Source organism: Plectropomus leopardus, chromosome 7 (genome assembly GCF_026936395.1).
Source record: "Plectropomus leopardus strain MGB_pleo_1.0 chromosome 7, ASM2693639v1, whole genome shotgun sequence".
Taxonomy (NCBI): Eukaryota; Metazoa; Chordata; class Actinopteri; order Perciformes; family Serranidae; genus Plectropomus; species Plectropomus leopardus.
Genome location: NC_142182.1, coordinates 15,794,315 through 15,822,289, shown reverse-complemented (window position 1 = coordinate 15,822,289; position 27,975 = coordinate 15,794,315). Strand labels below are relative to the sequence as shown.

The 27,975-nt window shown below is 39.3% G+C and overlaps 3 protein-coding genes and 1 long non-coding RNA gene across 5 annotated transcripts in view; 2 read left to right on the top strand and 2 right to left on the bottom strand.

The window, feature by feature from the left end:
- The window catches only part of abtb3b (ankyrin repeat and BTB domain containing 3b), an 88,743-nt gene extending 85,107 nt beyond the window's left edge, over nucleotides 1-3,636 (bottom strand). Inside the window, exon 1 of one of the 2 annotated variants that reach the window (XM_088080035.1) lies at nucleotides 2,565-3,636. In XM_088080035.1, coding sequence (XP_087936161.1) covers nucleotides 2,565-3,417 — 853 coding nt within the window. In that variant the 5' untranslated portion in view covers nucleotides 3,418-3,636. The remainder of the gene's footprint in view (nucleotides 1-2,564) is intronic. The other variant, XM_042495909.2, reaches the window with a different exon arrangement.
- A 5,475-nt stretch (nucleotides 3,637-9,111) lies between these two features.
- Nucleotides 9,112-21,501, top strand: cry1b (cryptochrome circadian regulator 1b). Its single transcript, XM_042495823.2, has 11 exons — nucleotides 9,112-9,902; nucleotides 15,817-15,925; nucleotides 16,154-16,296; nucleotides 16,426-16,610; nucleotides 16,738-16,826; nucleotides 16,982-17,122; nucleotides 17,266-17,577; nucleotides 17,739-17,890; nucleotides 18,310-18,512; nucleotides 19,664-19,801; nucleotides 20,272-21,501. Exons 1-11 carry the CDS (start codon nucleotides 9,745-9,747, stop codon nucleotides 20,352-20,354), a joined length of 1,713 nt encoding a protein of 570 aa, XP_042351757.1. The 5' UTR covers nucleotides 9,112-9,744; the 3' UTR covers nucleotides 20,355-21,501.
- On the bottom strand, nucleotides 16,583-17,861 carry LOC148189165 (uncharacterized). Its single transcript, XR_015776982.1, has 2 exons — nucleotides 17,720-17,861; nucleotides 16,583-17,558 (listed from the first exon to the last, which is right to left on the bottom strand). It is a non-coding gene; the product is annotated as an uncharacterized LOC148189165 (long non-coding RNA).
- A 983-nt stretch (nucleotides 21,502-22,484) lies between the features above and the next one.
- Nucleotides 22,485-27,142, top strand: LOC121963633 (dihydrofolate reductase). Its single transcript, XM_088080038.1, has 6 exons — nucleotides 22,485-22,681; nucleotides 23,395-23,444; nucleotides 24,231-24,336; nucleotides 24,462-24,588; nucleotides 25,824-25,939; nucleotides 26,284-27,142. Exons 1-6 carry the CDS (start codon nucleotides 22,578-22,580, stop codon nucleotides 26,372-26,374), a joined length of 594 nt encoding a protein of 197 aa, XP_087936164.1. The 5' UTR covers nucleotides 22,485-22,577; the 3' UTR covers nucleotides 26,375-27,142.
- Nucleotides 27,143-27,975: the final 833 nt, after the last annotated feature.

Below are 27,975 nucleotides of genomic sequence, written 5' to 3'. Positions count from 1 at the left end.
ACCCTCGGATTGACTGGCTGTTTGGTTTTACTGGTAAAGACAACGAACGATGCGGCTGAGCCTCGGCCTTATCTGTCACAACAGATACACGGTGTCTTGAGGTTTAGAGATCCTGCAGAGTTGCAGTAAGAAATGTGATGGAAATCATCCACCTATACGAACTTCTTATATAAACTCAACCACAGGTTCGCTGATGCCCCAGCAGACGCACACGTCCACTGTCTGTACACCTATCTGTCTCAAACCTGCAATAATTGACTTTTTGGTCTCTTCAGGAGCAGCAGGAACAAGCTGTTGATACACATATATCATCCCTATGGCAAACTTAAGAAGGGACAGTGTTGGTGGGGGAAAAATATCAGACACACATTCATACATATACACCCAAACAAACTAATAATTAATAATAATCTTAAATCTTCCAGAATACTGGATGGCTGTTGAACACCCTGAGACTTAAAGCTGTATTAATTGACTATTTTTTGCCACTTGGGGACAGCTGAAACAAGGTGTAAACACAACTCTGACATATCCTTTTAAGCTGATACGGTTAGCATTAAGTTGAGCAACTCTAGCATTCATTTTGGAATTATGTGTCTTCCCACCTGACAAAAATATGCACAATATTCACTCTATTTTTAGCTTTGTTTTGGTGCCCACTAATGACTAAAAAAAAGCATCTCACTGATGGAAAGATTGTCGGTTCATATAAGTGGACTGTCTATGCAGCAGGAGGATGCAAATACTTTTGAAATTGATCCTAAGTGACCAACAGAAAAAAAAGTGTTGCATTCACTTTTGCTCAAGAGGGAGAAAACCTATAACTACCAGAATACACTGTGCAGCACCAAAACATTTAACACTCCCACTGGTGGGTGACATACTATAGCAAGCTGTAACAAATGAAACAATGTTATAACTGGCTGGCTCAATACAATCATATAGTGAGCTAAAATATGTTTCTGAAGACATGTAAAGCGAGAAATAGGCAACTCAGTACAACACCACAGACTTGATGCACTCTGCCAATTTTCTAGCCTTGGGCACTGCATCAATACTCCACATGCTCAAGACATTTTTCTTGCATCTTATCCTATTCACCGCTCCAATGCACCACTGAACACTCACCACACCTCGACCACAGTTGGAGACTTACTGCATGCCAAGTGGCCTTCTGAGTGAGCCGAGTGACTGAATATTGACATTCAATACTCATTAAACACATTTTTGCACTGAGGATCAAGGTATACAGTAATATAGACGCTGTCATCACTGAATGCACGGTTTTGTGAGTCTGATTCTGAGTGGGCAGCTGAAGCCTTACAGTCATGTACTGTTGTAAACAAAAACACATGGAAACAGAAAACAAGCTGAGTGTTTAACAAAAATGTTTCCCTGTCCCTTTAAAACAAAGAGGTACAGAAAACTAAAGTGCTCTTCTCATGATGCCAGGCTTCTGTTGGTGATTCATCAATATGGCCACAGAGTCTCTCACAGAGTTTCTCTGTCTCTATGTGCCAGTCTGTCTCTCTTTCTCTCCCTCACTCTATAACTCAGTTTTATTCGCATCACTCTGCATAATGCATGATAGCACATAGGTCCCCCAAGGCCTTTCATTACGTAAACCTGTTGCAAGAGGAGCCACAACAGCATTTTTACAACATCCATCAAAACAGGGGCAAGCATGCGTTAGAGTGGTTTGTGATGTATTGCTGTTTAGGCAGCAGTGAAGTCTGAATGCAATTACACTTACTTTCAAAGCACACACCAATCACTATTTTGAAACACTTGGAAAACGGATGTGAAAACTACCAGCGAGGTATTGTGTGCACCGTAATCAGCAAATGTACACAGGAATGAAAGACCTCCTTCCTCTCTGGATGAAAAGAATAAAAATTACCTCTGAGGGGCATTATTGTAGGAAAACCAACAGGAAGAGCCCCTTTCACTGAAAGCTCTCAAAGTCAGGCCTTAAGCCTGGAGGACATCAGGCCCCTGCTTCGTCATTTTGTGCATTAACCAAACAGCCACATACAGTATATGAAGGATGTCAAAGAATAGCGTCTGCAATGTAACACTGCACAGGAGACAGAAGAGGCAAGCTGGCCTTAACATGACCACTCTCTCCCATCCTGATCCACTCAGTCAGTCATCACCTGCCTGCAGCTTCTGCAGCTCACTCTGTGAATAGGAGGCACTATTTCAACCGCAAATACGCTCCTCGCTGTTGAGTTAAAGTTCACAGTTCCTTAGCAGGAGAGAGAAAAAACATTGTGGCAGAACCTTTTTCATGTCAGAGATCTGAGGGATTTCTTTATATAAATCTGGGTACGGTGCAGGTGGGACTTGCTTGGAATAATGTGTTACATCACGAAAAGGATGTTTAGAGTAAATCAATGAAGCAGCCTTTACCTTACTGTACTGCTGTAAATATCTACTGTGAGATGAGGGGGCAGCCCTACAAGTGGAAAATTACACAAAGGGATTAAAAATACGTGGATATGTGTTAAGGATATGGAGATGACTAACCCATGTAGCATGGACTCACAGTATTCACAACTCACCGCTCGCATTCTTTCCACAGATCAGGTGTTGCCAGATTTGCAGAGAGCCCCATATCTCTGCGTCAGTGTTGACGGCCTGCTCCAGGGTCTCCACTGTGAACTTGGGGATCCCGTTATCCCGCTCCAGCAGCGCACTGCGCAGCACCCGCGCGTACACTTCGCGGAAGAGGCTCTCCATGCACGCGGCCAGGTAGATCGCCGCGTGCTCGTGGATCCTGACCGCCATCCTGCTGTCGACCATCCACCTGAAGAACTTCCCCACGTTGAAGATGAGTCCGCAGCGCACCGACTTCCCGCGGCAGAACTTGTCCTCCTCCGTGCTCATGTTGTACAGGGACAAGGCACTGAGGGCCGCGCTGATGCAGCTCATCGAGACGCTCCACGACAGGACCATCTTTATGGCACTTTGGATCTCGTATTTGGTGCATTTGGCGTAGCGCAAACTCAGGCGCTGCGACTCCTTCGCGACCCTGACCAGGGCCCGGCTGATCAGCACTGAGAGCCTGAGCAGGACGTCCTGTGGGGGGGTCGGCAGGGTCATCTCCTCGTCCCTGCTCAGCGCGCTCGCCACTTCCCCGAGGCTCCACGGCACATCCTCAAGCTCGGGTAGTTTAGCGCACTGCCCGGTGCTCTCCAGGATCTCGGCGTCTTCGACCAGGACCGTGTTAACAGTGTCCAGACTGTTGTGTCGACTGTGCATCGAGTCGGTTAAATGCCAGTAATTCCCCCCATGTGCCTCTGAGCAGCACAGCGACGCACTGGAAGATCTGAAGGAGTCGGCGGCTCCACCATAACCCGAGTCTAGCGTCAAATCCTCCAGGGTCCTCGCTACTGACTTGCTACTCCTTGCCATAACTGCACTTCATAGTGTAAAAGAGGGCTTTGGGAAAGTGGAGGAAAAGATTCAAGACGGTGGAGTTTGAATACGCGCGCGTCTTACACAAGCACTGCTAATAATATTCTGCTGTTTTCAAGAAAAGTCCATCCAAGGTTGCCGTATAAAGTTAAAAGAGTAGTATCTCACTACAGTGCATCAACAATCACACAGTGCTGAAGCAGCGCAGTGCCTGACAGATGGAGGCGGGGCCGCGGAGACCGAGAACAGCTGTCAGCCAATGGACTCTCGGGATGAAGCAGCAAGGAGTTTTAATTGGATGGCTTTAGAGGATCAATAAAAAGTCATTGATGTGGCTCATGATAAGGCTTATTAAATACGATAATAAAAAAGGGCGATGTAAACATGAAGCTCAATGCTTATTCTCTAAAGTCTTCTTTTGGGAAGTTTCTCAAAACTTTAGAAAAGCATAAACACATAACCCCTGTCATGTCAAAGTACAATGTAAAAGACAAAAGTAGTAAATAATAAATTACATAATGTACAGTAGAAGTAACTGCTTTTATATAATCATGTTTAGGGTACAATTCCTCCAGAGGATAGGGCTTTTCAGATATTTTCTGAGGGCCCATGTCTGATCGTAACATGACTCAAGACCATTAATAATAGATTGCATGCATAATGTAGTCTTCTCTGTTCCTCTGGAGGAGAACTCATTGAAAAGATCTGAATTACTTTCAAGGTCATTTGCTGGGATCACTTGCAGGGTCTAGCCTAGCCATCTTGTTTTTTCCTTCTTAAACCCAAACAAAGGCTCTGTGGAATCTACATCAACCCCAGTCCATCTTAACTGAAAGGCACGATGGATGCACATGCAAGTGCAATTGAAAAGATGGTAGAGATATTCTTTATTCTTGAACAACCACAGGGAGGTACTTGATTTAAGTTAAATGTACTGGAAATGACTGCAGTCTTACTGTAAGACCAGCTCAGTGCAAATAACTGTCAAAAGTCCAGGAGGTGGACTCCATGAACTGGAGATTTCTCACTGATCTGTGGGACTGTGGCTGCTTTGCATCTGAGATGCAGTGAGACTCTGCATTTGACAGCAGGTTGGAGGTCTCTCTGGAGCAACAGTGAACCCTGGTGTTGTGCAGTCAAACTTCAGCTTATTTGTCAGATAGGGCCAAAGGCGCTAAATTATGACAGTTAAATAGATAACTGAAATCTTTTATTCTTCATTTGTGAGTGCTAGTTCACCGTCATACTGTCATGGCTTACAGGAATACATGAATAGAATAAAAGCCATTATTAATGTGTAAGTGTAGATTGCAGGGCAGAAGAAACATCACAAAAGCTATGCCTGTGAGTAAGCACCTATAAAAATTCAAAAGGAGCAGAGGACTTCTGTTCTGACAAAATAAAAGACATTTACACCATAAATTGTTGCAGAAATGCACATATTGGTGTATAATATTAGCCAAAAAGCAAGATATGAAGTTTCTGGTGCTCAAAATGTTCTGACTGAGGGCCCCCAAACACCCCGTTTCATATGCATGTCCCCCAAAGTTGATATGGTAAATGGACCTGCACTTGTATAGCACTTTCTAGTCATTTTTGATCACTTAAAGCAGTTTCACACTATGAGCCACATTCACCCATTCACACACTTTCATAGACTGGTGGCCGAGGTTACCACACAACTGATACTCAGTTTTTTTTTACAATTCACAAGCACTCACACAGATTGAACAGGAGCATTTTGGGGTATCTTGCCCAATGATACTTCAAGATGTTGATGGGATCGAACTGCTAACCATCCGATTACAGGTTGACCCGCTCTACCTTTGAGCCACAGTTGCCCCAGAATGATATGAATGAGACCTACACCCTTGGTAAAACATGCACTTTCTGTGCTATGACTAGTCAACATCTCTGCTGTGAAAAATACCTGTTAATGCATTATAAGCATGTGATGTATGTAAATACACATATAAAGACAGACCTTTCAGAATCTGAAGCTCACACAAGAAAAGATAAGGAACAGTGCAGGAGAAAAACGTGTTTCTCCAAAACTAACTTAGGGACATCTTCAATGTTTTATAGGTTGTCTCTCTGCTCTGGATGAGAAAAGTGTAAACAGAATACTCATACGTTACTGCAAGGTCTACTAAAAAGGTCTGCACAGCACAGAAGGCCGCAGAATAAGAGAAGCCAGAGACACATCGAACAATAGAGGTGAAAGGGGACTTTTTTAGTATCCTCATTTAAATGGGAAAAAAAACTAAAGTGCAAAAGAGAAAGGCCAGACTTCATAACACTAATGCCCTCTGAGAAAGACAGAAAGTGACTGATTTGCCTTAATAATGCTGATTTATCTGAGTAACCTCATTGGTTGCTCTATGACAGCTCTATTCTTCGAGCAAAAGAAAGGCTATGATTTAGGGCGCCAAAGAATTTGGTGGAATCAATTCTTGTAAAATGAAAGGAGCTAAATTAGGTTATCAAACTCACCTTGAAGGTCTTTTTGAGGATAATTTAATATCACAGTTTCATCTCTATGTTGGGTGCAAATTAGCCTTTCCAACCAAGGGACTGCTTTAATCAAACTTAATTTAGAAGGAGCAGCATGTCAGAGGGAGTACAATTCTGAATGAGTTAATTAAAATGAAAAGGTGGTTTTGTGCCAAAAGCCTTTTTCTAGATAAAACCCACAGGAGTCTAAGCCAAACTAAGTGACCTGTTTTTGAGCATGGCTCCAAGGAAGGTAACGTTGGTCTGTCCGCCATTTTAGTCCAGACTTAAATATCACAGAAACTACTCCAGTGCAATGCCATAAAAATTGGATCAGATCAATATTCATTGTGCCTCTATGATTATGCCGCTATGAGGTTCACGCCTGTGGTTTTGAGGGAAATGTCTCAACAGCTAATGGATGGATTGGCATATCATTTTGTGCAAACAGTTTTGTTGCACTTTTAAATGAATTATATCTCTGGCCATCCCTTCACCACCTAGTCAAATGTAAGCATCAGGCCAAACTTTTAATTTAACCTGTATTTTGGTTTTATGGCAAAATACGTGAAAAACTAACAACACTTCCTTCAGCCTCTGCTGTGTTCAGAGCTAATCATGTCAACACGCAAACACCGTGAGCTAAGATAGTGAACAATGACAGGTGAATTATGAGATGATGGGCCCCTGGGAACAGATGTACAAATGGCCCCAGCCACCTCTTCAACATATGAGCAGAACACAAACTTTTTGGTAGTTTTGCAACTCTTTGTATTAGTTAGGCATCTTTTAGTGATTTTGTGGGTTTTTTTTTCATGTCTCCTTGTGGTATAGTTTTGTGTGTCTTTGAGATACTTTGTCTTTGTTGATCTTGTTGTGTCTCTTTGTAGTCATTTATGCCTTGTTGAGATAATTTGTGTCTCTGAGGTAACTTTGTATGTCTTTAAGGGAATTTACTGTCTCCTTGTGGTCGTTTTATGTCTCTGATTTTTTTTTTTTTTTTTGCCTGTTTCTGCAGTTATTTTGTGTCTCTTTGCAGTTCCTTTGCATCTCTTTGTGGTCTTTTAGTGTCTCTTTCTGGTCATTTTGAGTCTGTTAATGGTCAATACATGTTCATTTGAGTGATATTTTACAGATGAAGGCCAATGGGGCCCCTGACATTTTGGGCCCCTGAGCTTGTGCCCAATAGGTGTGCTCAGTAATCCATCCATATGAACATGGTAGATATTATAGGCTACCCATTAAAAATAATCATGTCAGCCTGCTTTTCCCTTTAAAGCATTGTGCTAATTGCATTGTCAATCAACTTAGGACATTGACTGAACATGTTGGACAGTATAGCTGCTCTTTCTCTCATAGTCAGTCATTGGTTGAAGCTGTAACTGCTCTAACCAAAGCAAATGCAAACCCTGAAACAAATTCTACAAAAGGAAGGAACCCCGGTTCCTTTGAAGGAACAGAGGGAAGAATGAAAATAAATGGATAAAAAAAGGGTAAATGTTTAAAAATGTGATAAAGGGGAGTTCAAGGCCTTATAAAAACAATCCTGGTTAAGACAGCCATCTAGTGTTCACTTGCAAAACTGGATGCAGTTGCATAAGTAACAGTATTTCAATCATTTATTTTTATGTTGGAAGTAGATGAAAGTAAGTCCTTGACATGAGCTATCAAATAAATAGAAATAAGTGAACTCTTTGAACTTAATTAAACTGGATTTTGGAAAAAACTGAAGCGGTCAGGAAAGGTTGATTAGTGAGTAGGTGTAATATTGAGAAGGTAGGAGAATGTGGGGAACGGAAAAAGCCACCAGTCACTGACTAATAATGTGCAGATCCACCACAGACAATCTACACAGACAATCTACACAAACCCAGAAGCTGCAGTCTTGCGGTCCATAACCCCCCCATCCTTGGCCTGAGCCAGGGTATGCCCCAAGAAACAGCATGTTGTGGGTTTAAAGGCACATCTACCATAATTTACTCCAGAAATGAGAGATGTGTGGTCTGGCAATACCACTAAAGCAGTTTCTGATACAGCTAAAAAAAAAAAAAAGACAGCCTCCAGACACGAAGCTCCAGTACAGACTTAACTGCCTTACATAAAGCAATGCCGTTTACAGTTACACCTCAGTTTCTGAATCACTGAATAGGCAGTTCTACGCCAAACTGATCTGTTTTCCCATTAGTCATTTCTAGATGACTACAACAGAAATTGTCAGATGCAATACTCCAAGCAAGTTAACAGCCTGTGCAGGTAGATACTTACTGTAATAGTAGATATACTTTGTAGCTCCTGACCTGGGTCTGTGGACATGACATTATTTGAGATCCAGCTTTTGCCTCTCACTTCAGCACATCACGTTCTCTTCCCTCTTACAATGGTATTTCTGTGTGATATAAAAGAGAAGGAACAGATTATGCAATTTTTCACAAAATCTGTATTACCACGTTTAGAGAATAATGGTATTTTGATTCATCTAAATCAAACCTTCACTATGGCATGAAGATAAATTTTAGTAAAAAAAGAAAACACTCTAAAGCCATTTCATTTACACATAAAAATGCAATAACTTACGCATCAACTATAACAAATGAATCAAAATACAAATCAATCAGGGAGGTGTTATAATCAATTAAATGTTTTAATATAGTTATAAAAGTTATTGAAGGCTATAGGCCTATGCTTATTATAAACTTATTATCTTATTCTTAAGTGTGGTAGCAGCTGTAGGTTTATTATTACAATTTACCCCTTTATGTAATTAAACATGGCTCACTTGTTACAGATTATCGCTGCTGAGAGTGGGCGGAGTGAGGCCAAACGAACAGTTGCAATGTGAGCGGTGCGTTCCCTGTGTTAAATCGAGCACACCGAATTCGTGCCGCGCCGCATGTGTGCATCCGGGTACCTCCGGGTCTACCACGTAACTCAATCCAAAGCCTGAGATCAGCAGCTTTTATTGGAAACTTTTTGGGCTTGTTTTTTATTTCTGCTCTCCACAAGTGAACCCGGACACCCAATGTTGAGAGAAAATGACTTAATATCGACATTTGGATGATTTAAAACAGCCGCAGATGACGTGTGAGCAGTGGCAGGAAAGCACATTACAGAAACGTGACAGAGAAACAGTTGTATAACGGTTTATTCTGACCAATCAGAGCGCTGTATTCCTCCCCGCGTGCTGTGGAGGGTGGGGATGAGAAATTAGGTCTTGCGTGTCAGACATACAGTACACTGTGTCAGACAGGTTTTCCAGGCGTTATAGTTTATCCTCAATATTTACTGTGCCAGTGAGGCTGAGCGTGAGTAACTTTTGTGTGGACTAACGTTACATTGCGGCGACAAACCGGACGTATTTGCACGTTTCTACTTTTTTTTGCGATCTATCAGCTTGTGTTACATGAGCTTCTCCTACGCAACAGCTTTCAATAATAAAATATTTTGCACATCTCTGTTTGATGATAACGTTGTTTTGTTTTTTTTGGAACTTATTGTCGTAAAATGTGTTCACTTCACCGTCGCTACTAATTAGGACACGAGTTGTGCCGTTTTTCTCGCGCCTGCTTTGGATACCTGCTGTCACACATGCAGCCACCGCCGATCAGGACACTCAACTCTGGGGACAAATTCATGGAGCAAGGTTAAGGTTGGATTAAACCTTAACGCTACAACACGAATCACTCACCAGGTCGAAAACTACTTCTTTCTTGGGTGTGAATTTATTATTCTGCTACAAAAACAACGTAAGAGGACGTCTTTTTGTTGTTTTCTTGGGGGGAAACCCTCCCCTCTACACAATCCTACCGGGGATAAATAAAGGAGGCAGGAGACATGGTGGTCAACACCATCCATTGGTTCAGGAAGGGGCTGCGGCTGCACGACAACCCGGCTCTGAGGGACTCTATCTGGGATGCGGACACCCTGCGCTGCGTTTACATCCTGGACCCCTGGTTCGCAGGGTCCTCCAATGTGGGGATCAACAGGTGGAGGTAAGGTGTTGTCACAACATGCGAGATGTGTGGCTGGAGGGTTTAGATTGTGCATCATGATCGCACCTCAACCCCAACCCAAATGATCACTTTTCTATCTAAAGATATCCGTCTTAACCACCTCCCAAATGTATTTATTTATTTATTTGTGCCACATGTTTCCAATTTTGGTTCAGTCCCACACAGCATTTTGTACACTTTGTGCATAAACTGTACAATTAGAAATTTAAGGGTATAACCTATATAAAATATGTCATAAACATCTTTGAAAAAAGCTATATCTTAACATTTCAATTTGTTAAGGTCACTGGAACTGGTGTAGATTTCATGGTGGGGTGCAGGGGGCACGTCCCCCCTCAATATTTAGACTTTATGACATTTCTGTATTTATTTATTTAAATAATTATTTATAATTATTTTTATTTGCATTTTTGCCTTTATTTCACAGGATAGAATGTAAGTGTGAAAGCATGGATGTATTACAAAAGTCTTGATACAGCCATGGATGTAGGGCCCCATTCAGTCCTATGAGAGATGCTCATTGGCGCATGAAAAAAAACCCAAACTTTTTCTTGGAATAGAATACTTGGATCTACGGGCCCACGAGGCTTGCTTTTGCCTGTATAGCGACTCACTTGTGGTTTAGCGCTTCCATAGCTTGAATGGCAGTCTAAAAAATTCAATCTTGTGTCTCTTTGAGACTTTCTAAATGTTATCGAACTGGATGGCTTAAATCTAGATAGTGGAATGACTCGTTTCATGGGGGTTTTGATGCACATAAAACTGTATCCACTCATTTACAGACATCTCTTTCCCAATCAATCAGAAAAAGGGGCGAACTCTAGCTTATCACGTAAAGAGTGCGCCCATATACCTGAGGCTTCTGCAGCAGTGCAGGTTCAAGTCCGGCCTGTGGCCCTTTGCTGTGTGTCATTCTCCCCTCTCTCTCTCCCACCTTTCCTGTATCTCTGTAACTGTCCTAAGAACAAAGGGAAAATGCCCCAAAAAATACTCTTATGAGAAAAAAGTCAATCAGAGAAAAACTTTCTGGGCTTGTGGGCATTGCGTGATTGATTCCAATGTTGTAATTCCACTTTTGGCCTTTATGTAAAATTTCCATCAGATCATGGAGCCCTTCCTGGGAGCTTATGTGAAAGGGGGAGAGAGAGGGGATGACATGCAGCAAAGGGCCAATAGTTGGAAGTGAACCAGCGGCTGCAGCGGCAAGGACACTGCCTTTGTACATGGGATGCTGGTACTATCCACTGAGCTATAGGGCGCCTTTTAGACATTTATTTTGATGAAATTAGAGCCATTTCCACCATAGATAGATGCAGAAAAGACAAAAATTGATGCACAAAAAATCATGAGAATGCAAGAAATTTAAAAGGTATTTCACTGATATAACGTCGGCCCTCACATAAAACTAGGTCATCTATGCTGCAGAAAGATGCAAATTCTTTTGAAATCAGTGGCACATGACCAGAGACAACTGGTGCGTTTGCTTGTCATGGGTCAAAGAAGATGCACATTATTTAGGTCATTCTTAATACATGCTTATACTGGTTTAGTGACCATTGCTTGGTTTAGTGACCTCTACTTATGTCATGTTTTAACATAATGTGTATTCACTTTATATAGGTTACAGGGTATAATTATCATTTGATCAATTGGAAAGCACTATAATGAATAGAAGGCTAAATGACTAAATGGAATTTGGGTTTTACACTCCTATATATCCCAATGGCTCTCTGGCTGATAGTTGGGTATACTGTAAATGGCCATAAAAAGAAGTGGGTAAAACCTCAACTACACCACTGGTAGTCATGCTTTCTACTGGGCTGTGTAACATTAACTAACCTAGCATGCAGTTTACTGAATGCTAGGTGATAAAATCTAAATATTTCTACAAACATGTACACTGACATTCAGAATGTATTTATTTGAAGTCCTTGTGATTTTGATAGGACCAGATGTTTAATGCACCATCAGATTTAAAGTCTTGCAGTCAAGGTGTCAGTGTACTCAAATACATGTGTCTTGAGAGGATAGACATCAGCAAATCCCTGACCGCCCAACATGTCACACTAATATCTGTAGCTTTTAATTTTTTACCCTTCTTCTGATTTCAGACCTCTCATTATTTATAGCAGACATAACAGGCTTGTTTTTCTACTCAGCTGCAGTATGTGGGAGTTGTATCACAAGAAAAACTGGCAACCATTACCCTCAATCAATAAACTGTACATTCTGTTGTCAGCAACTGTAATCATTAGTTATTACGACCAGAGCCAATTCCAAATCGATGTAGGTAATAGTCAGAAAAACCAGAGTATCAATATCCTTTTTTGTTTCGACTTTACAGTCCATTTTAATTTTCATTACTTGAGCGTTAATTGAAAATTACAGAAATAAAGGATGTAAAATATTTACTGGGAGTGTCTTATTTCTAAATCGTCACTCCAGCATTTACAATGTAATTGGTTGTTGATAGCAGGTTTTCTCAGTATTGTGATGATTGAGAATCCACAAAGCTAGCAATAGTTTATTGACAAAAATCTGGCAATATGATACCTATAGATCAAAAATACAAGAGTTACAATTCTATCTACTGCATTAAATTGCGATACTGTAAGCAAGGTGATATACTGCATCTTATTTAAGGAAACTGTCAATAACGGTGCCTTCTTTATGGCTGTGTTTCAAAGGCCTGTGTCCTTTGTGTTTACACAAGTGATATGTTGTTATGTTGGAGTGGAAGAGTTAATTGGCTAAAGATAGATTACAGCATTGGAGGATCCAGCTGTTGAGGGTTTAAACACAGCCCAAAATAAACCACTGCTGCAAAACTTTGCAGGTAAACTATAAATTGAGAATCAGTACAGTATCACAAAACAGAATATTGTGATATTCAAAGTGTATTTTTTACACCCCTGCCCAGTAGCGTTTGTAACTTACTGGAAACAAGGAGCTACTCCTTTTGCTGAAATGAAATGATTAGAAATACATGTTGAAAATGTAGTACAAAGAGATATATAATACTCAGGGAGCACTCTGGTATTTTTCCCTGAATTCCTGCTTTGCTGATGTTCAGACGGCACATAATATCATTGATCTCATATTGTGCCACTGTGCAGTTAAGTGTCTTCATGAATTCAGTGGCCATTAGCTTACAGTTTTCTTCGTTCGGAAAGAAATGACTTTGACCTTTATGTCGTGAGACAACGCTGTGTAAAGGCTCCAGTCAGTAGAGCGTGCCATACCACTATGACGATGCAATTTTCCTACTCACTAACTGTGCTACCTAGCCCTGAATGAAGGGCTGAGAAACTGGGTCAGTGTGTTGTTATGGTCATTACATCACACACCCCTACCAGTTTGACCTACATTTGAAACACACACACCAGACTTACCACTCCACCCACTTTACAAACAGCTGTACCACCTCACGTCTGCTCTTTGTGCACGCTATTTCTGTCTTATCACATACATCTGTATTGTTTAGATTTTCAACATTAAAACGGGCCTTTAGACAGCTTTTTGGAGTTTAGTCATAGTCAATATAAACGCTCAGTTTCTGTATACAACAACGCAACTTTTATAAATCACTATATCTGAGTTAGTCTACTTTTATATGGCACTGTGCTCCGTCATTTCACTTTTCTCAATTGTAATGCTTCAACATGCCTAAGCATTGTAAACTGATCAGTACTTTGAGATTAATGTTGCTGTTGCACTGTGTCATTGTAGTTGGCATGCAGTGTTATTAGGGAAATAATGTATTGCCTAATTTGTTATTAAAAAAAGTGTTGAAGAAAACCCAGTGCAGGACAACAATAGTTTGACAGTTCGTTTATTCTTCAGATGGAGTCTTTTGAATGATCAGTATTCATATTTATAACACAAGTCACTTCTTTACTTTAACGATACTATTGTTAAAAAGACCATCACATTTTTTTTCTCCCAAAATAAACCTATTATTCATCCAAGGCTTTTATTTTCAAGGACTGCAACTGCACAGTTATCTGGAAAAGTAGATGTTTTAGTTATCTTTGTTTTTTCTAAACTTGTCTGCAGGACCCAGTAAACAAAATTAAAAGGCAGATGCAATTTTTTTTAAATCCCTTGTTAATATGAATTAAAAATATCTTGATACTCACGTGTTACAAAAAACAAAAACATAAAAAGACAGTGGTCCCCTGATAATAATAATAATACATTAATCCAATAAGTCCACTAATAATGAGGCAAATATAAGGCAATCAAATTTTCCTTGTGGCATGGAGTGTAAATTCACATAAATTATATGAGATACATTGTTGTTTTTTGTTGACTGATGGATGTATAACAGAGAGAAGGTCTGATTTAAATGCTGACGCATCTTTCATAATCATGAAAGCACTTTTAAAGTGTCTGTCTCTCACTGTAATACATGTTAGCTAGCTACTCTGTTGTGTGAAAACCAGCTGTCTGTCTGCTGCTGTTTTCGGTAACATTTTGCAAACTATGGTCGACTGTGTGTATTGTTTCAAAGAAGCTCCCACAGGCGCCATGGTAGATATGACAAACTCGGTGTATTTGGTTGTACTCACTGTTGTTTGATGATTCAGGGTATTTCTGGTGTCGAGTGATTTGCAGGATGGAGGGGATTTGCTGGGTGACGCTAAAGTAATTTGTCTGACTGTCGCGTCAAAACGAAATCTCCCCCTTTGCGAAAACAAAATTTAAATATTAAACTTATTTTAACATTAAAATTTAACCAAACACACGGTGGTTAAAGACTGGCTTCTCCTGGCTTTTTCCCTCCTCGACTGATTCCGCACACCTGCCTTTAATGAGAAGAGATGTCAGGTCAGGTGATGCATTCAAGTGACCCCCCAAAAAATGGGACATTATAAAGTCTTGCCAGAAATGGCTGTAACAGTGTGTATAAAAGGACTTCATCAGAAGAGGGCAGCCCGTTCATATTCAAATCTTCCATTTCATGCACTCGTTTCATTGAAGATTTATCATACGGTGGTCATGAATTAAGTTATTACCCCATCAAATCTTTTGATCTTTTGATTTTTTTTTAATTCCTCGAACTTTATTGACACATTCAATACATATACATTCAATGTTTTCAAAATAGAGGTTGTATAACTATTTCAGAATAAAAAAAAAATGAATTCAGTTGTATAATAAATAAAATGTAGAGGAAATAAGTAAACAAAACAAAAATGAAAAACCTTCAGGGTCTGCAATAAAGATGGAATTAAACTGAAGTGTCAAAATAATTTAGTCATTTTTGCAGTTTTACATTTTCAGTTGTTGTCAAGCATATTTTAAAAACAGTATTTCTAAAAATATAAAATGAGGGTAGTTTTTTTTAGCCAAATCGTTTTACGTTTCTAGTAATATTTTGCTAAAATAATAATCAAAGGAATTACATACCTCTCATCAGATAAGAAATTGGGAATGTTAAAAAGGAGTAATATATCTAGTTTTTTGCTTTTTCGTGTTGATGCTAGTAGTTGACTGGTCATGTTAACGATTGCAAAACACTTGAAGTGCAATTTATTAATTCGAGAGTTTATTCAGTTCAAGTTACATTAGTTGAAAAGTTATTGTTTAATTCTAATCTTAATATTGAATTATTTTAAAACCCAACAAACATGCACTTTTTCACTACTTTGCACATTAAGATGTTTAATTATGTTTAAATTATTTGCACAGTATTTTTATCTCACTTGGTTTTAGGAATTGTGTGTCTTTCAGTCTTGGTCTTTTATTGTGTTGTTTGTTGTATAAGCAATGTCCAAGACAATTTTCTGATCATGATTCTGATGGTCTTACATTTTTAGTTTATGGCCAAAGCTGAACCTGGTGATTATGTCTTTTAATTTTAAGTTAACTTCAGTCTGTTTACTTCCAGGTTTTTGTTGCAATGCTTAGAGGATTTGGATGCCAGTCTGCGCAAACTCAACTCCCGCTTGTTTGTCATCAGAGGCCAGCCCACAGACGTCTTCCCTCGGATTTTTAAGGTATGAGCGATGGAATAAAGAAGAATATTCGGTGTTATTTCTTTGCACTGAAATACACTTTTTACGTTACTTTTTAATCGTCTTCACATTTTTATGGCTCATAAAAAAAAAAATCCCTGGAAAAACAATGAAAGATTTTGATACCTTAGTGAACTTATGCAACAGCCCGCCTCATTGATTACACAGATATCAAATACTTCTATGTGTGAGTATTTCTTTGTTCCTTAGGAATGGAAGATCACCCGTTTATCTTATGAGTATGACTCTGAGCCTTTTGGCAAGGAACGGGACACTGCTATCCAAAAGCTAGCCAGCGAGGCTGGGGTGGAGATCATGGTGCGGACTGCACACACCCTCTACAATCTGGATAAGTGAGTGACTTCGAAGTGTGAGATAAAATAAATGTTCAATAGTTTTTAAAACAATGTGGATTGCCACTGTGTGCTCTGTGTTTGTGTGAAGACGTGTGTTGATACCTCTTATATTTTTATTTCCGAAAGGATCATAGAACTGAACGATGGTCAGTCTCCTCTTACATACAAGCGCTTCCAGGCCCTCATCAACCGTATGGATGCTGTAGAGCTGCCTGCAGAGACAATCACTCTGGATGTTATCAGAAAATGTGCCACACCCATCAGCGAAGACCACGATGACAAGTTTGGGGTTCCCTCCCTGGAGGAGCTTGGTAAGTTTTTCTTTATTTGACAGTTTTTTGTATGCATGAATACAATGGTAATGGTGTATGTACGCAGATACCATCCAGCACATATCTCTGTGTCACAGTCTATTCTTACATACTTGTCTTTGTTCAGGTTTTGATACAGAGGGCCTGACAACAGCAGTGTGGCCAGGAGGAGAAACAGAGGCCCTCATGAGGCTAGAGCGACATCTAGAGAGGAAGGTAAAAAGACATTGTATTACACCATATGTGCACAAAATTAATGCAGCTGTCATTACATTGAGTTGCTTTGTTGTAAAATCAAGCTGTATTTTTTCCCCTTTTCATTGACTTGTGGTATCATTTCAGTTAAAGCTGACTGACAGGGTTTTTTTTAGGCATGGGTGGCAAACTTTGAGCGTCCACGTATGAATGCCAACTCCCTGCTGGCCAGTCCCACCGGCCTCAGCCCCTACCTGCGCTTTGGATGTCTCTCCTGTCGGCTCTTCTACTTCAAACTCACTGATTTGTACAGAAAGGTACGAATGACATTTTTTTTATCATGTTTTGTTTTCACTCAGGTTGGTTTTATGTGAATCAATAGTTACTTACAACTTTTGCACGTTTTCTTAGCCTTTTGTTTTTCAATTTTAAAGACAGATTGTGTGTTCGCTTTTATCAGGTCAAAAAGAACAGCAGCCCACCACTGTCCTTATATGGCCAGCTGTTGTGGAGGGAGTTCTTCTATACAACTGCCACCAACAACCCCTGCTTTGACAAGATGGAGGGAAACCCTGTGTGTGTCCAGATCCCCTGGGAGCGAAATCCAGAGGCGCTGGCCAAGTGGGCAGAGGGACGGACGGGCTTTCCCTGGATAGACGCCATTATGACCCAGCTGAGGCAAGAGGGGTGGATCCATCATTTGGCGAGGCACGCTGTGGCCTGCTTCCTCACCAGGGGAGACCTCTGGGTCAGCTGGGAGGAAGGAATGAAGGTAAGAACAGAAAAAGAGTATTCATTATCCAAGTATCAGCTACCACAGCTTGAAGTCATTAAAAGAAGAGTAAATGGATTTACTTAGCTGCTGTCCGGATGTTTCTTGCTCTGATTAAACTGACCACCATGCATTGTCTCACCTGTCCGTGTCTTGTACAGGTGTTTGAAGAGTTGCTTATTGATGCGGACTGGAGTGTAAATGCTGGCAGCTGGATGTGGCTCTCCTGCAGTTCGTTTTTCCAGCAGTTTTTCCACTGCTACTGCCCTGTGGGATTTGGACGACGCACAGACCCCAATGGGGACTACATTAGGTCAGTCAATACATTCATCTGCATCTCACAAGAATAAAGGCACCTTTCCTGGATATTTGTGCCCCCGCAGCCATTTCAAATGGGGAAACAAAATGTCATGGTTAGCATGTGCTCTTTTGCAGCCTCACATGGAACAACTGATTTGTCATGATACAATCATGTGTAGTAATTATTTAAGCTGTGATACAAATTGTGTGACCCAGTTTACAGTGTTAATATTAACTGAAAAGGGAATGAGCTTTCGCAGTCAGTATTATTGATGTAACATTAACTTATCTACTATAGCATAGCTGTATTATATCAGTGAAGACTGTCACACATTTCTGCAGTGTGCTACATTTGTCTACTTCACCTTATATCATGTTTCACCCGTCTTTTGTCCATCATTTGTCTTCATTCTGTTCTTTCTCTGCTCCCAGGCGTTATTTGCCCATATTAAGGGGCTTTCCAGCCACATACATCTATGATCCCTGGAATGCACCAGAGGAGGTGCAGAAGGCAGCCAAGTGCATCATAGGAGTCCACTACCCCAGGCCCATGGTGAACCATGCTGAGGCCAGCCGCATCAACATAGAGCGGATGAAGCAAATCTACCAGCAGCTTTCCTGTTACAGAGGACTCGGTAGGGACATGACCCAGATACTGATTACCTCAAGCTCACACTCTCATGCCTCATACCAACATTTTCATGTATTTTTAAATATCTGAAATGCTACTCAACTCTATACAGATCTAAGTTTTTTCAAAGAAAATGGCTTTTTATGTCTACGTGCTGGCGACGGTGGTAGCTAAAGGCATTATGTGTTCACGCTGTCCATCTTTCCATCCCTCCCATTATCGGAAAGATGATATCTCAGGTGCGCCTTGAGGGAATTTCTTCAAATTTGACACAAAAGTCCATTATGATAAATTCGGTGGTTAAAGGTCATTGTCACCCAAAAAAAACCCACACATTTTTGGCCACAACTCAAGAATTCATAACCTACTTATGACTAAATCTAACACAAATGTTCAATAGGATAAAATGGCGAATGATAACATTTTATATTCAAAAGGTCAAGGGTTAACTTCACTGTGTTATCATAATATTTCCTGGCCATCATTTCAACATCATAACGCAGGAACAGAAGGGGAGATTGTACTGAATTAGTGACACTGATCTTGGGTGTCCACTTTGAAACTATGGGGATGCATAGATCTTCTGTGCTGCTGGGTTGAATATGTGTGTGAAGCGTCTAGATTTTTCCAAAAATATATGCATACAACCGTGCAGCGGTAGTTACTGTTGATATTGTTTTTTAGGCATTGAAACCTGTGTTATGGGACCCAGACCCTATACACAGCGATGATGGACAGAAGACCTAAAAGCCAACATTCCTTGAGTTGCCTGATGAATACACATTATAAAACAGATTGCATTAAAATCCAGCACAACTATATAAATGCTGTTTTGTAACTCTACAAGCACAAAAAACCCAACTCTGACACATTTGGAAACAATTTCAAAAGAAATAAGAAATAAAGAAATAAAGAAATAAAGACATAAAGACAGAAATAAAGACATTTCTTTATAATTTCAACAAACAAGTGCTGTCTTGTGTTTGCCTGATATCGGATACAATAGTAAACTTGTTAGACTCTGTTTCCATCTTAAGTTTCACATTGCGTCCACTATAATTTGTCTGTCATTTTAAGATCACACCGATGCATATTTCATGCCATCATACATGCATGTCTTGTGGATTAAAGTACAATGCTTTGGTCCTCTTTCAGGCCTGCTGGCAACAGTACCTGCCAACCCCAACAATGGAGCAAATGGCAGTAATGTCGGAGGAGTCAACACAGGGACCAGTCAAGATCCAGGAACATCCTCTGAAGGCGTCTCCACATACAAGGGAATGTCTCGAACAGGTACGTAGGTTAAATAGTTAGCATTTTCATTGGCTAAAATAAAGTTCTTTACATGTTAATACATACAAACATTTAAAATTGTACAATGCAGACAAGATACTAAGATGTTATTTACTCAGCATCATCACAGTCATGGATAAAATTAATGTCCATCAGACTGTCAGCAGGTCAGCAGGCAGCGTGAAATCAAATATTTGCTATGCTTGTCCTGCTGCTGACCTGAATATTAGGGTTTATCACTGAGCATAAGTAAACTTCTGTTGTTCCCACTAAACAAGTCAGAAATATTGAAAAATAATTAAGCTGAGTTGCTACAATGCAAAAGGAAATAACAGCTTTATAGGTGTATTCCCTTCATTGTTAAATTTATTGATGCAAGTGTTTTATATTTGACTCACTAAACAAAATGTAAGTGATGAATGAATTAATCTCTTGATGTGTGTCCTTTATCATTAAATCATTTAATGCAGATAGAGGAGTGTCCACACAGAAACGACGCCATGAAGAAGCTTCGTCCAAAGGCAGCTCGAAACTCTGGAAGCAGAGCAAATAGCACGAAAACACAGAATACAGAGTTTCTCAGTCATTTGGGATCATCTGGACATCATCCTGTCCTGCTGTCCCCTCAGCTGACAAACAGTAGTATCTGTAACTAATAACCATAGAGGAGACACAATGGATCCAGCTGACACTCTGGACTTTTTGTCTAAAGGACTCACTGTTGTACACAATGTATCCGTAACATGTCACGGTCTCCAGATAAGACACACCACAAAGCTCAGGAACTGAGGAATGAATTCTGAGAAAAAGCTAATATCAAAGAGAAAGTGCCCTGTAACAGCAGGGTATAAAAGGTAAAAACAAGTCTGTAAAGTCTTCACATCAGGGTTTTGTAAGGCCTCCTATAGTCTTCCACTAAAATGTGTCACTGTACAACTTTTGAAAGTACTAATTGTTATCACCAATACCATTTTTTAACATCAACACCCACATCAGTCAGGCCAGGACATCGTCTGGGTCAAACTGTGAAATTCGGCTCATTATTAAATCATTACAATCATTATTAAAAACATCAGCTCTTGAAGATAGTGAACTAACATTTTGCTAAAACCTGACAGCTTCAGCCTCCGCACCTTATATGGGAAAATTTGGAAAACTGCTTCCCATCTGATTAATGAGAATCTATAACACAATCTGGAAACTTTGGAAGACTTCTTGTGTACTGCAGACACAAAACCCCCCATTGGGCCACTGACATAATATGACCTGTTTAATACACAGTTATATCTTTTCTCACAAAAAAAGCATCCAGATATTTGTTATGAAGAACATGAAGTCAAACTGTCATGAATGTACATAATGTGAGAACGTTTTTTTTCAAGGATTTAAGACACAAACGTCTCATGTACAGTAGTAATGGATATTATAATGAAACTGTCAGGTTTGATAATAAAGCAGGCCTTATAAAGGCCATCATACATTTTGTAAATATTTTTTGTTTTTATTTCCAACTTTTGTATATTCGGTCCCATGATTTCACAACTCCTTTTGTAAATAATATGTTACCAAAACTCAAAAGGTTCTACTGTGAATGCATGTGCTTTTGTCTCCCATGTGATGGTAAATGTATTATTTTTGCATAAAAATGATCAAATTCTACTTGTAATAACATGGCAATAAATGACAGAAACATTGCTGTACCCTTTTGGTCTGCCTTTTTTTTTTATTTGCGCCATGATTCCACCAGATTTTTTATTTTACATCTTTACAAGAGGAATGAATGCATTTTAAAAAATCTTTAAAGTCTGCATGTGGTTTTGAGATATGTTTGCAGGTAGCTATGTGATGCTTTAGTTCGCACTAAGTGATTCCAAATTTAAACAAATTATTAAACATGCGCTCTGAATGCTGTGCTTTCGACCAGAAGTTTGATTTAACTTAGACATTAAAGTTTTTCCAAGAACTAATGTCAAAAAGCCAAACATCAGCTACTATGATTGAAAGCTGTTAAACAATAAAACCTTATCCAAAAATAGGGGGGAAAAATGCAGCATAACCTATATATAAATTATAATAATTTTATATTTCAAATTATGTTACAGAAAAAGAATATATATAGCACTTTTTAGTTAATTTTCTTGTTTGTTTTTACCTTTATTTTCATGTCATCGTGTTTCAATTTATTTATTTATTTATTTATTATTATTATTATTATTATTATCATTATTATCATTATTATCATTATTATCATTATTATGTTCTTTTACTTCTTTCTCCCTCTTTTTTTTTTTTTTTTTTACAAATTTCTTACTAATTTGGGGGCTATGTTTAAAGTTGTGTGTTTCCTCCTCCCCTTGTTTTTGAAAGAAATAAAACTCATTTTAAAACTAGTTTTAGATCGATCGGTTTTATGTCCATCATTTTTTAGTCAGTAATATGCACCATTAATATAACATTATTTCTCAGGTTACTCTGTGCCTACTTGTACTTCTGCCCTTTTCACCTAAACAGATTTTGTATCGGTAATAAATGACTCGTTGTCACGTTGCTGTCTGATCACTGTGCTGTTGTGGCAGACTGCCTCGGGTTGGGGAAAAGCTTTGTGCTGCTGGAAGCTTAAAATCACATTGGGGAAGCTTCACTGTGTCCAATAGCAGCTGCCGGACGGTGGGCGGTGACAGTTGAGTTCCAGCCTCAATAAATTGTTAACGCACAAACACGCACATGTTTCAGGTCTTGTATCTGCTCTCTCTGTGTTATTGTTTGATAGTTGGAGATGGAAGTTGGGAACAAAGTGCAGAAGAAGCCTGTTCGCCTCATAACAGCGGTCTGCAACAACATGGGCATCGGGAAAGACGGGAAAATGCCCTGGGATTTACCGTAAGTCTGACAGTATTTGAGATTAAATCTCTTTTGTGCTGGATGCAGTTCTAAAAAAACATGTCTTTAAATTCAACTAATGTGTCTCTAACCCCGGATTTCCACCAGATCCGTGTACGGTCCGGCTCCGTATAGACTGCACTATAGTCTATGTGTCAGGGTCCACTGGCTCCGCTGCGCTGCGGATCGACTCCGTCCCAGCTCCGGCAGTCCGGAGGCTTGCGGATCAGATACGCAAGCCTCCCATTTTTGCCGGACGCCGGATCACTTCGCACAAATGTAGCCGAATTTAATACAGAGCAGACAGGAAATCAGAAAGCGATACAATATTGAAACATCCGGTTACTTTTCAGAATAAAACACTCCGTGTTTATGTCTGATCACATTTCACTTAACTACATCAACAAAACGTCAAAACGAGCGGATCCAGGCCTGGATTCAACAGGTCAGAGGTTTTCGGAGGTAATTACCGGCAACACGGACGAGGAGAAGCCAATTTGGAAGGTGGAAAACCACAAAATTATGTATGACACCACACATCCTTTTACCAGGACAACCATAGAAAGGAAATGGCGTGGAGCAATTTACTGGGAGTTATTGGAGTGAATTGACATCACGTGTCATGTGTCATGTGGAAACTATAGGCAGCAGTACATTGAGTTAATGAGTTTAGTAACAGCTGACTAATAATATTGAACATGTGACTCTTGCAGATGTGAATTCCAGTACTTTCTGAACCATATCACAGGGGTGTCGAGACCAGGTATTTCTCAAAATTTATATTACATCACTTTAATGCTACCTCATATAGCGCTGGGTTTTAAATGCTGGAGCCAAAAGCACACCTTTATTTGAGAACTGACACCAAAATTATATATTCTTACTCACTTTTTATTTTATTTTTTTATTGCAGAGCCATAAAGGGACTTTTTAATTTGGTTATTTCATTATTTATTATTTATTTATTTAGTTTCTCATTCCAAATGATTATATCTCAATTGGGGTTGAAACTGTATGAGATTTCCACAGTGCAGTAACCATATCAGAAAATATTACTATTTCAAGTTATCATGGTATACATTATTACACAAAAATAATATTATTATTATTATTATTATTATTATTATTATTATTTCTACAAGTAGTAGTAGCAGTAGTAGTATCAGTTACAATTGCTGTTAAAGGAATGAGAATAGAAAGTTTTTCTTTGGTTGAACAAACACTTTATAATATTTTAAACTTGAAACCATTTCTTAAAAATCAAAGAATGTGTAAAAAGTCTGACTGGCTGAAGTGGAAGAAAGTAGATTCTCCATCCAGTTGCAACCCTGATCTCAAAATATATCAAGATATGACATTATGTGTACCATGGTAGAAGATTTTATCCATATCCACCCCCCTTTTGACACTTTTTCCCAAATGGGGAGGAACTCAGAACTTTCTGTGTTTTGAAACCCAGTCCTGACCTGTAACTATGTATTATGAAGGGACATGAGAGCTGCAATAGTTGAGGTGCGGATTTCAGTGTCAAATGTTTGCTCTATTTCAGGAAAGATGAACATGCTGGTCTGGGGAAAACGGTGCTGGTTCTGCCACCCGCAGTCTACTTTGCCACTAGCAAACACTCTGCATGCGGTGCTGAGCACGACACTGGAGTAAGTGCTCTCTAACACCTGCATCAAAAAGAGGAGCAAGATATTTGGGGTTATCTGAAAGCAGTCCAAGTTTTTTTTATTGCTATGTATCCCTTTCAAACTGCTTGAAATGTCTCCTCTTACAGGACAGTTCCAGATCACGCCCACTTTGTGTGTAAAGACTTAGAGAGTGCTGTCCAACTGGCTGCACAGCCCCCGCTCGCTGGCCTGATCGAGACCATCTGGGTTATTGGTGGATCGCAGGTCTATGAGGTAAGGTAGTTTGAGCATCTGATTGACGCTTTTTGAAAGATATGGCAAAGAGCCGAGCACAGTTGGATAGACCAGTTTGTAGGAAATGAGCTGTGGGCTCCTGAGCTCCCCCCCAAACATGTTTTCCCAATCTAGTCTTCCCAGGGGCCCCAGAGTGGGAGCTACTCCTTTATTGAATTAAAATGAGTATATCTACCTTTACCTTTGGGGCATGCCTTGTTATTGGGCTACAATGAACTTTGACCTGACTAATCTATAAAGCACTTTGGGTTGCCTTTGGGTATAAAATGTGCTAGATAAATAAATGTGCATTGCCTTGCTTTATCATTTGTATCAGCATGGGGTTTGTGGCCTCTCATGATTCCCAGCATTCCCACCTCCACCCACCTTCAAATCTGTTTACTCACTTTTACAAATATTGCAAACAGCAGCAGTTAAATGCATTACAATTAATTGGTTATAACTTAACCAACCAACATACAACATATGGACTGAGAGGCTGTAGGAAATCTACCAGAACAAATACCTTACTCCTTGAGACTCCAAAAGGACATATTCATTAAGAGGTGGGGCCATGGCTATGTCGACAACTAACACAGCCTGGATAGATTCATCCTGTCTCATTACGCATAATCTTACACCCACATCATTACACACATTCACACACAACTCTCTCCTGGACCCTTACCCCCATCCATCTTTCTTCTTTCTTTTTTTTTTGTTTGTTCTTCTGATTCACACCTCTGTTCCCTAAGTGTTTTTTGCTTTCTTTTTTTTAAAGTCAATATTATTATTATTATTATTATTATTATTATTATTATTATTATTATTATTATTGTTAATAATAATAATAATAATACCTTATTTCCTAAATTTTATTCCATTATTGTGAAATGGTATATGGTCTATGTGGACACGGTGGAGAAAACTTATAAAAAAATATGGGCAAAATTGTGAATATGATTGTATGAGCTGTTGAAACAGAAATTTTAAAAGTAAAAAAAAACCAACTTGATTTAACCTTTATATTGATCTCACAACAGCATGGGTGTTAAACACAAAACTTTGAAAATTTCCATTTCCATGAGGGGTAACAAATATCCAAAGATGTCTTGTGCAGCTGAGATTTATTCTCTTTTATGTCTTCCACAATAAAAGCTCAGTTCTATCCCATGTTGTGCTGAATGACACAGGTTGTCAATTAATCTCTGTGGCGTTTTGTTTATTTTTATCAGGTTGCAATGAAGCACCCGTGGTGTGACTTGGTTTTTATGACAGAGATCATGGCAGACTTCGACTGCGACATTTTCTTCCCTGAGTTTGACAGAGGACTTTTTAAAGAACTAGAAGGGTATGTGTTCATCTTATCATGATCACCAAATGGAGATTCTTCTCTTTTTGGTTTTATGTCACTATGGAGGCAGTACACTACTGATTGTTACTGAAAAAGCCTGGCAAGAGTATTTTACTTTTTTTTAACTTAGTGTGTTTTCCTCCACAATATAAGTGCATATGCAAGGACACTGTCTGTCAATTTTAATGAGCAGTGTGTAGGATTCATAAGATTTAGTGGGATCTAGAGGTAAGGATTGTAGATTTCAGTCAGTAAGTGCCAAGCGTGAAGTTGTCATATTCGACATTTTATCGTCCCTTTAATGAAGTCACAAAATAATTTTTCTTTTGTTTCCAAACTAGATTTCCTGATATACCGAGTGGAATTCAAGAGGAGAATGGCATCAAGTACAAATTCCATGTATATAAGAAAGAGACCAGCAATGATGTGTAGATGACAACAACAACAACAACAACAACAACAGCAACGCTAAAATTTCTCATTCCTTGAAAACCTATCAAGAATTATTGCAGTCAACTCCTGAATCAGCTGCAGAGACATGCTGCCAAAACCTAAACCCACAGTGCATCATTATATCTTTATAAATTAAGGAAAGGTAAAAGTCTTGCTAATGCTCTTTGTATTGTAGTCATTTAACATTCCAGTGGCAATGTGAATATTATAGTGTTTTATAGTGTATTTCGTTAAAAACTTGAAACATAGACACTGGCGTTCCAGTTTGTCTAACCAAAGTCTTAATGTGTGTTCACTCTCCTTCCATTGCTGCTGCCTTGTGGAATATTATGATCCATTTTGGTATGAATAAAAACTCACCAGTCACCCTCCACTGTCACCTTGTCACTTGTCAGCGTTCCCATCTCGTCCTCCTCCTCCTCCTCAGAAATATTGCAGCTGCACAGAGAATATGCTTGTCAGTGAGTCAGTGAGCGGCCTACATTGATGACAGTCTGTGATTTGAGTAGCACAGCAGATTTGCTCCTTTCTAAGCCAACATGACAGATGCCAGTTCAGGATGAGATGAGTGAATTGTCCTACTGGTTTGCTCTGATTCTCTGATGAATGTCTATTTAGGCTTAGGTCTGCAGTCTTTTGAGAATCTAGAAGGTTGTTCATGAAAACAAATCAGTACGTTTTTAATGGAGAAACAACTGACCTTAGGTGACGTTATTTTTCATTTTGAATAAAAATGATCCTTTCTCATCTGGTTGTATGTGATCGTTTTTGCCACTAGGTGGAGGCATATCAATGAGACAACAGACAGAAAGCCCACTTTCATGCTATTGGTAACTGATTAACAACACATCCAAGATTTTACCTCCAGTGTAGATATACACACATAAACATTTGTACGTCTATCTTTGAGAGGACCCTCAAGCTATTATTTTATTATTATTTTTATTGATCTAACTGTAACTTTCAAACTAGATTGTGAAGAATTGAGGACCGACTGAAGTGCCCTCACTTTGTAAAAATGTCCTCACCCTGCTGCAAATATACGTGTTCCTCACTCTGTAGCATGTACAAGTACACACACACACACACACACACACACACACGGTTCACTGTCCCAGAAAGAACTGATTAAAAACTGATAGTCTTATGATAGTTGCGTTATAATAACAGTGGTCACAGCAGAACTTTACTGAAATACTAAAGAATACATTTCAAGTTCTATAAAACAGTACACAGAAAGAGATTATGTAAACAATAACAAAAAGTTAGAAGATGACACCTTTACAGAGTGATTTGAACCCTTTGAAACCTGAAGTGACACCACTTTTCTTGTGCTGCTTTCAGATACCTTTCACAAGTATTTAACCTCTGAACCCTGCAAAAATTGGTGTGATTTTTTCCAAAAACATGAGAAAAAAGGCAATGAGCAACTTCATAAGAAATGTTCCACAAATTGCAAAAAATAAATAGACTAAGTTTAAAATATTTTTTAAAAGCTAGGGAGAATGTCTAGGGAAAAAAGAAAGAAAGAAAGAAAAACGTATTTATAAATGAATTAAATTAATTTATTATGATCTCAA

Excerpts from the sequence above, each read along its gene's own strand:
- cry1b (XM_042495823.2), top strand. The coding sequence starts at position 9,745 with ATGGTGGTCAACACCATCCATTGGTTCAGGAAGGGGCTGCGGCTGCAC. Across the intron at positions 9,903-15,816 it reads GTGGGGATCAACAGGTGGAG|GTTTTTGTTGCAATGCTTAG; the intron begins GTAAGGTGTTGT and ends GTTTACTTCCAG. Across the intron at positions 16,297-16,425 it reads ACCCTCTACAATCTGGATAA|GATCATAGAACTGAACGATG; the intron begins GTGAGTGACTTC and ends TATTTCCGAAAG.
- LOC121963633 (XM_088080038.1), top strand. The coding sequence starts at position 22,578 with ATGGAAGTTGGGAACAAAGTGCAGAAGAAGCCTGTTCGCCTCATAACA. Across the intron at positions 24,337-24,461 it reads GTGCTGAGCACGACACTGGA|GACAGTTCCAGATCACGCCC; the intron begins GTAAGTGCTCTC and ends CTCCTCTTACAG. Across the intron at positions 24,589-25,823 it reads GTGGATCGCAGGTCTATGAG|GTTGCAATGAAGCACCCGTG; the intron begins GTAAGGTAGTTT and ends TATTTTTATCAG.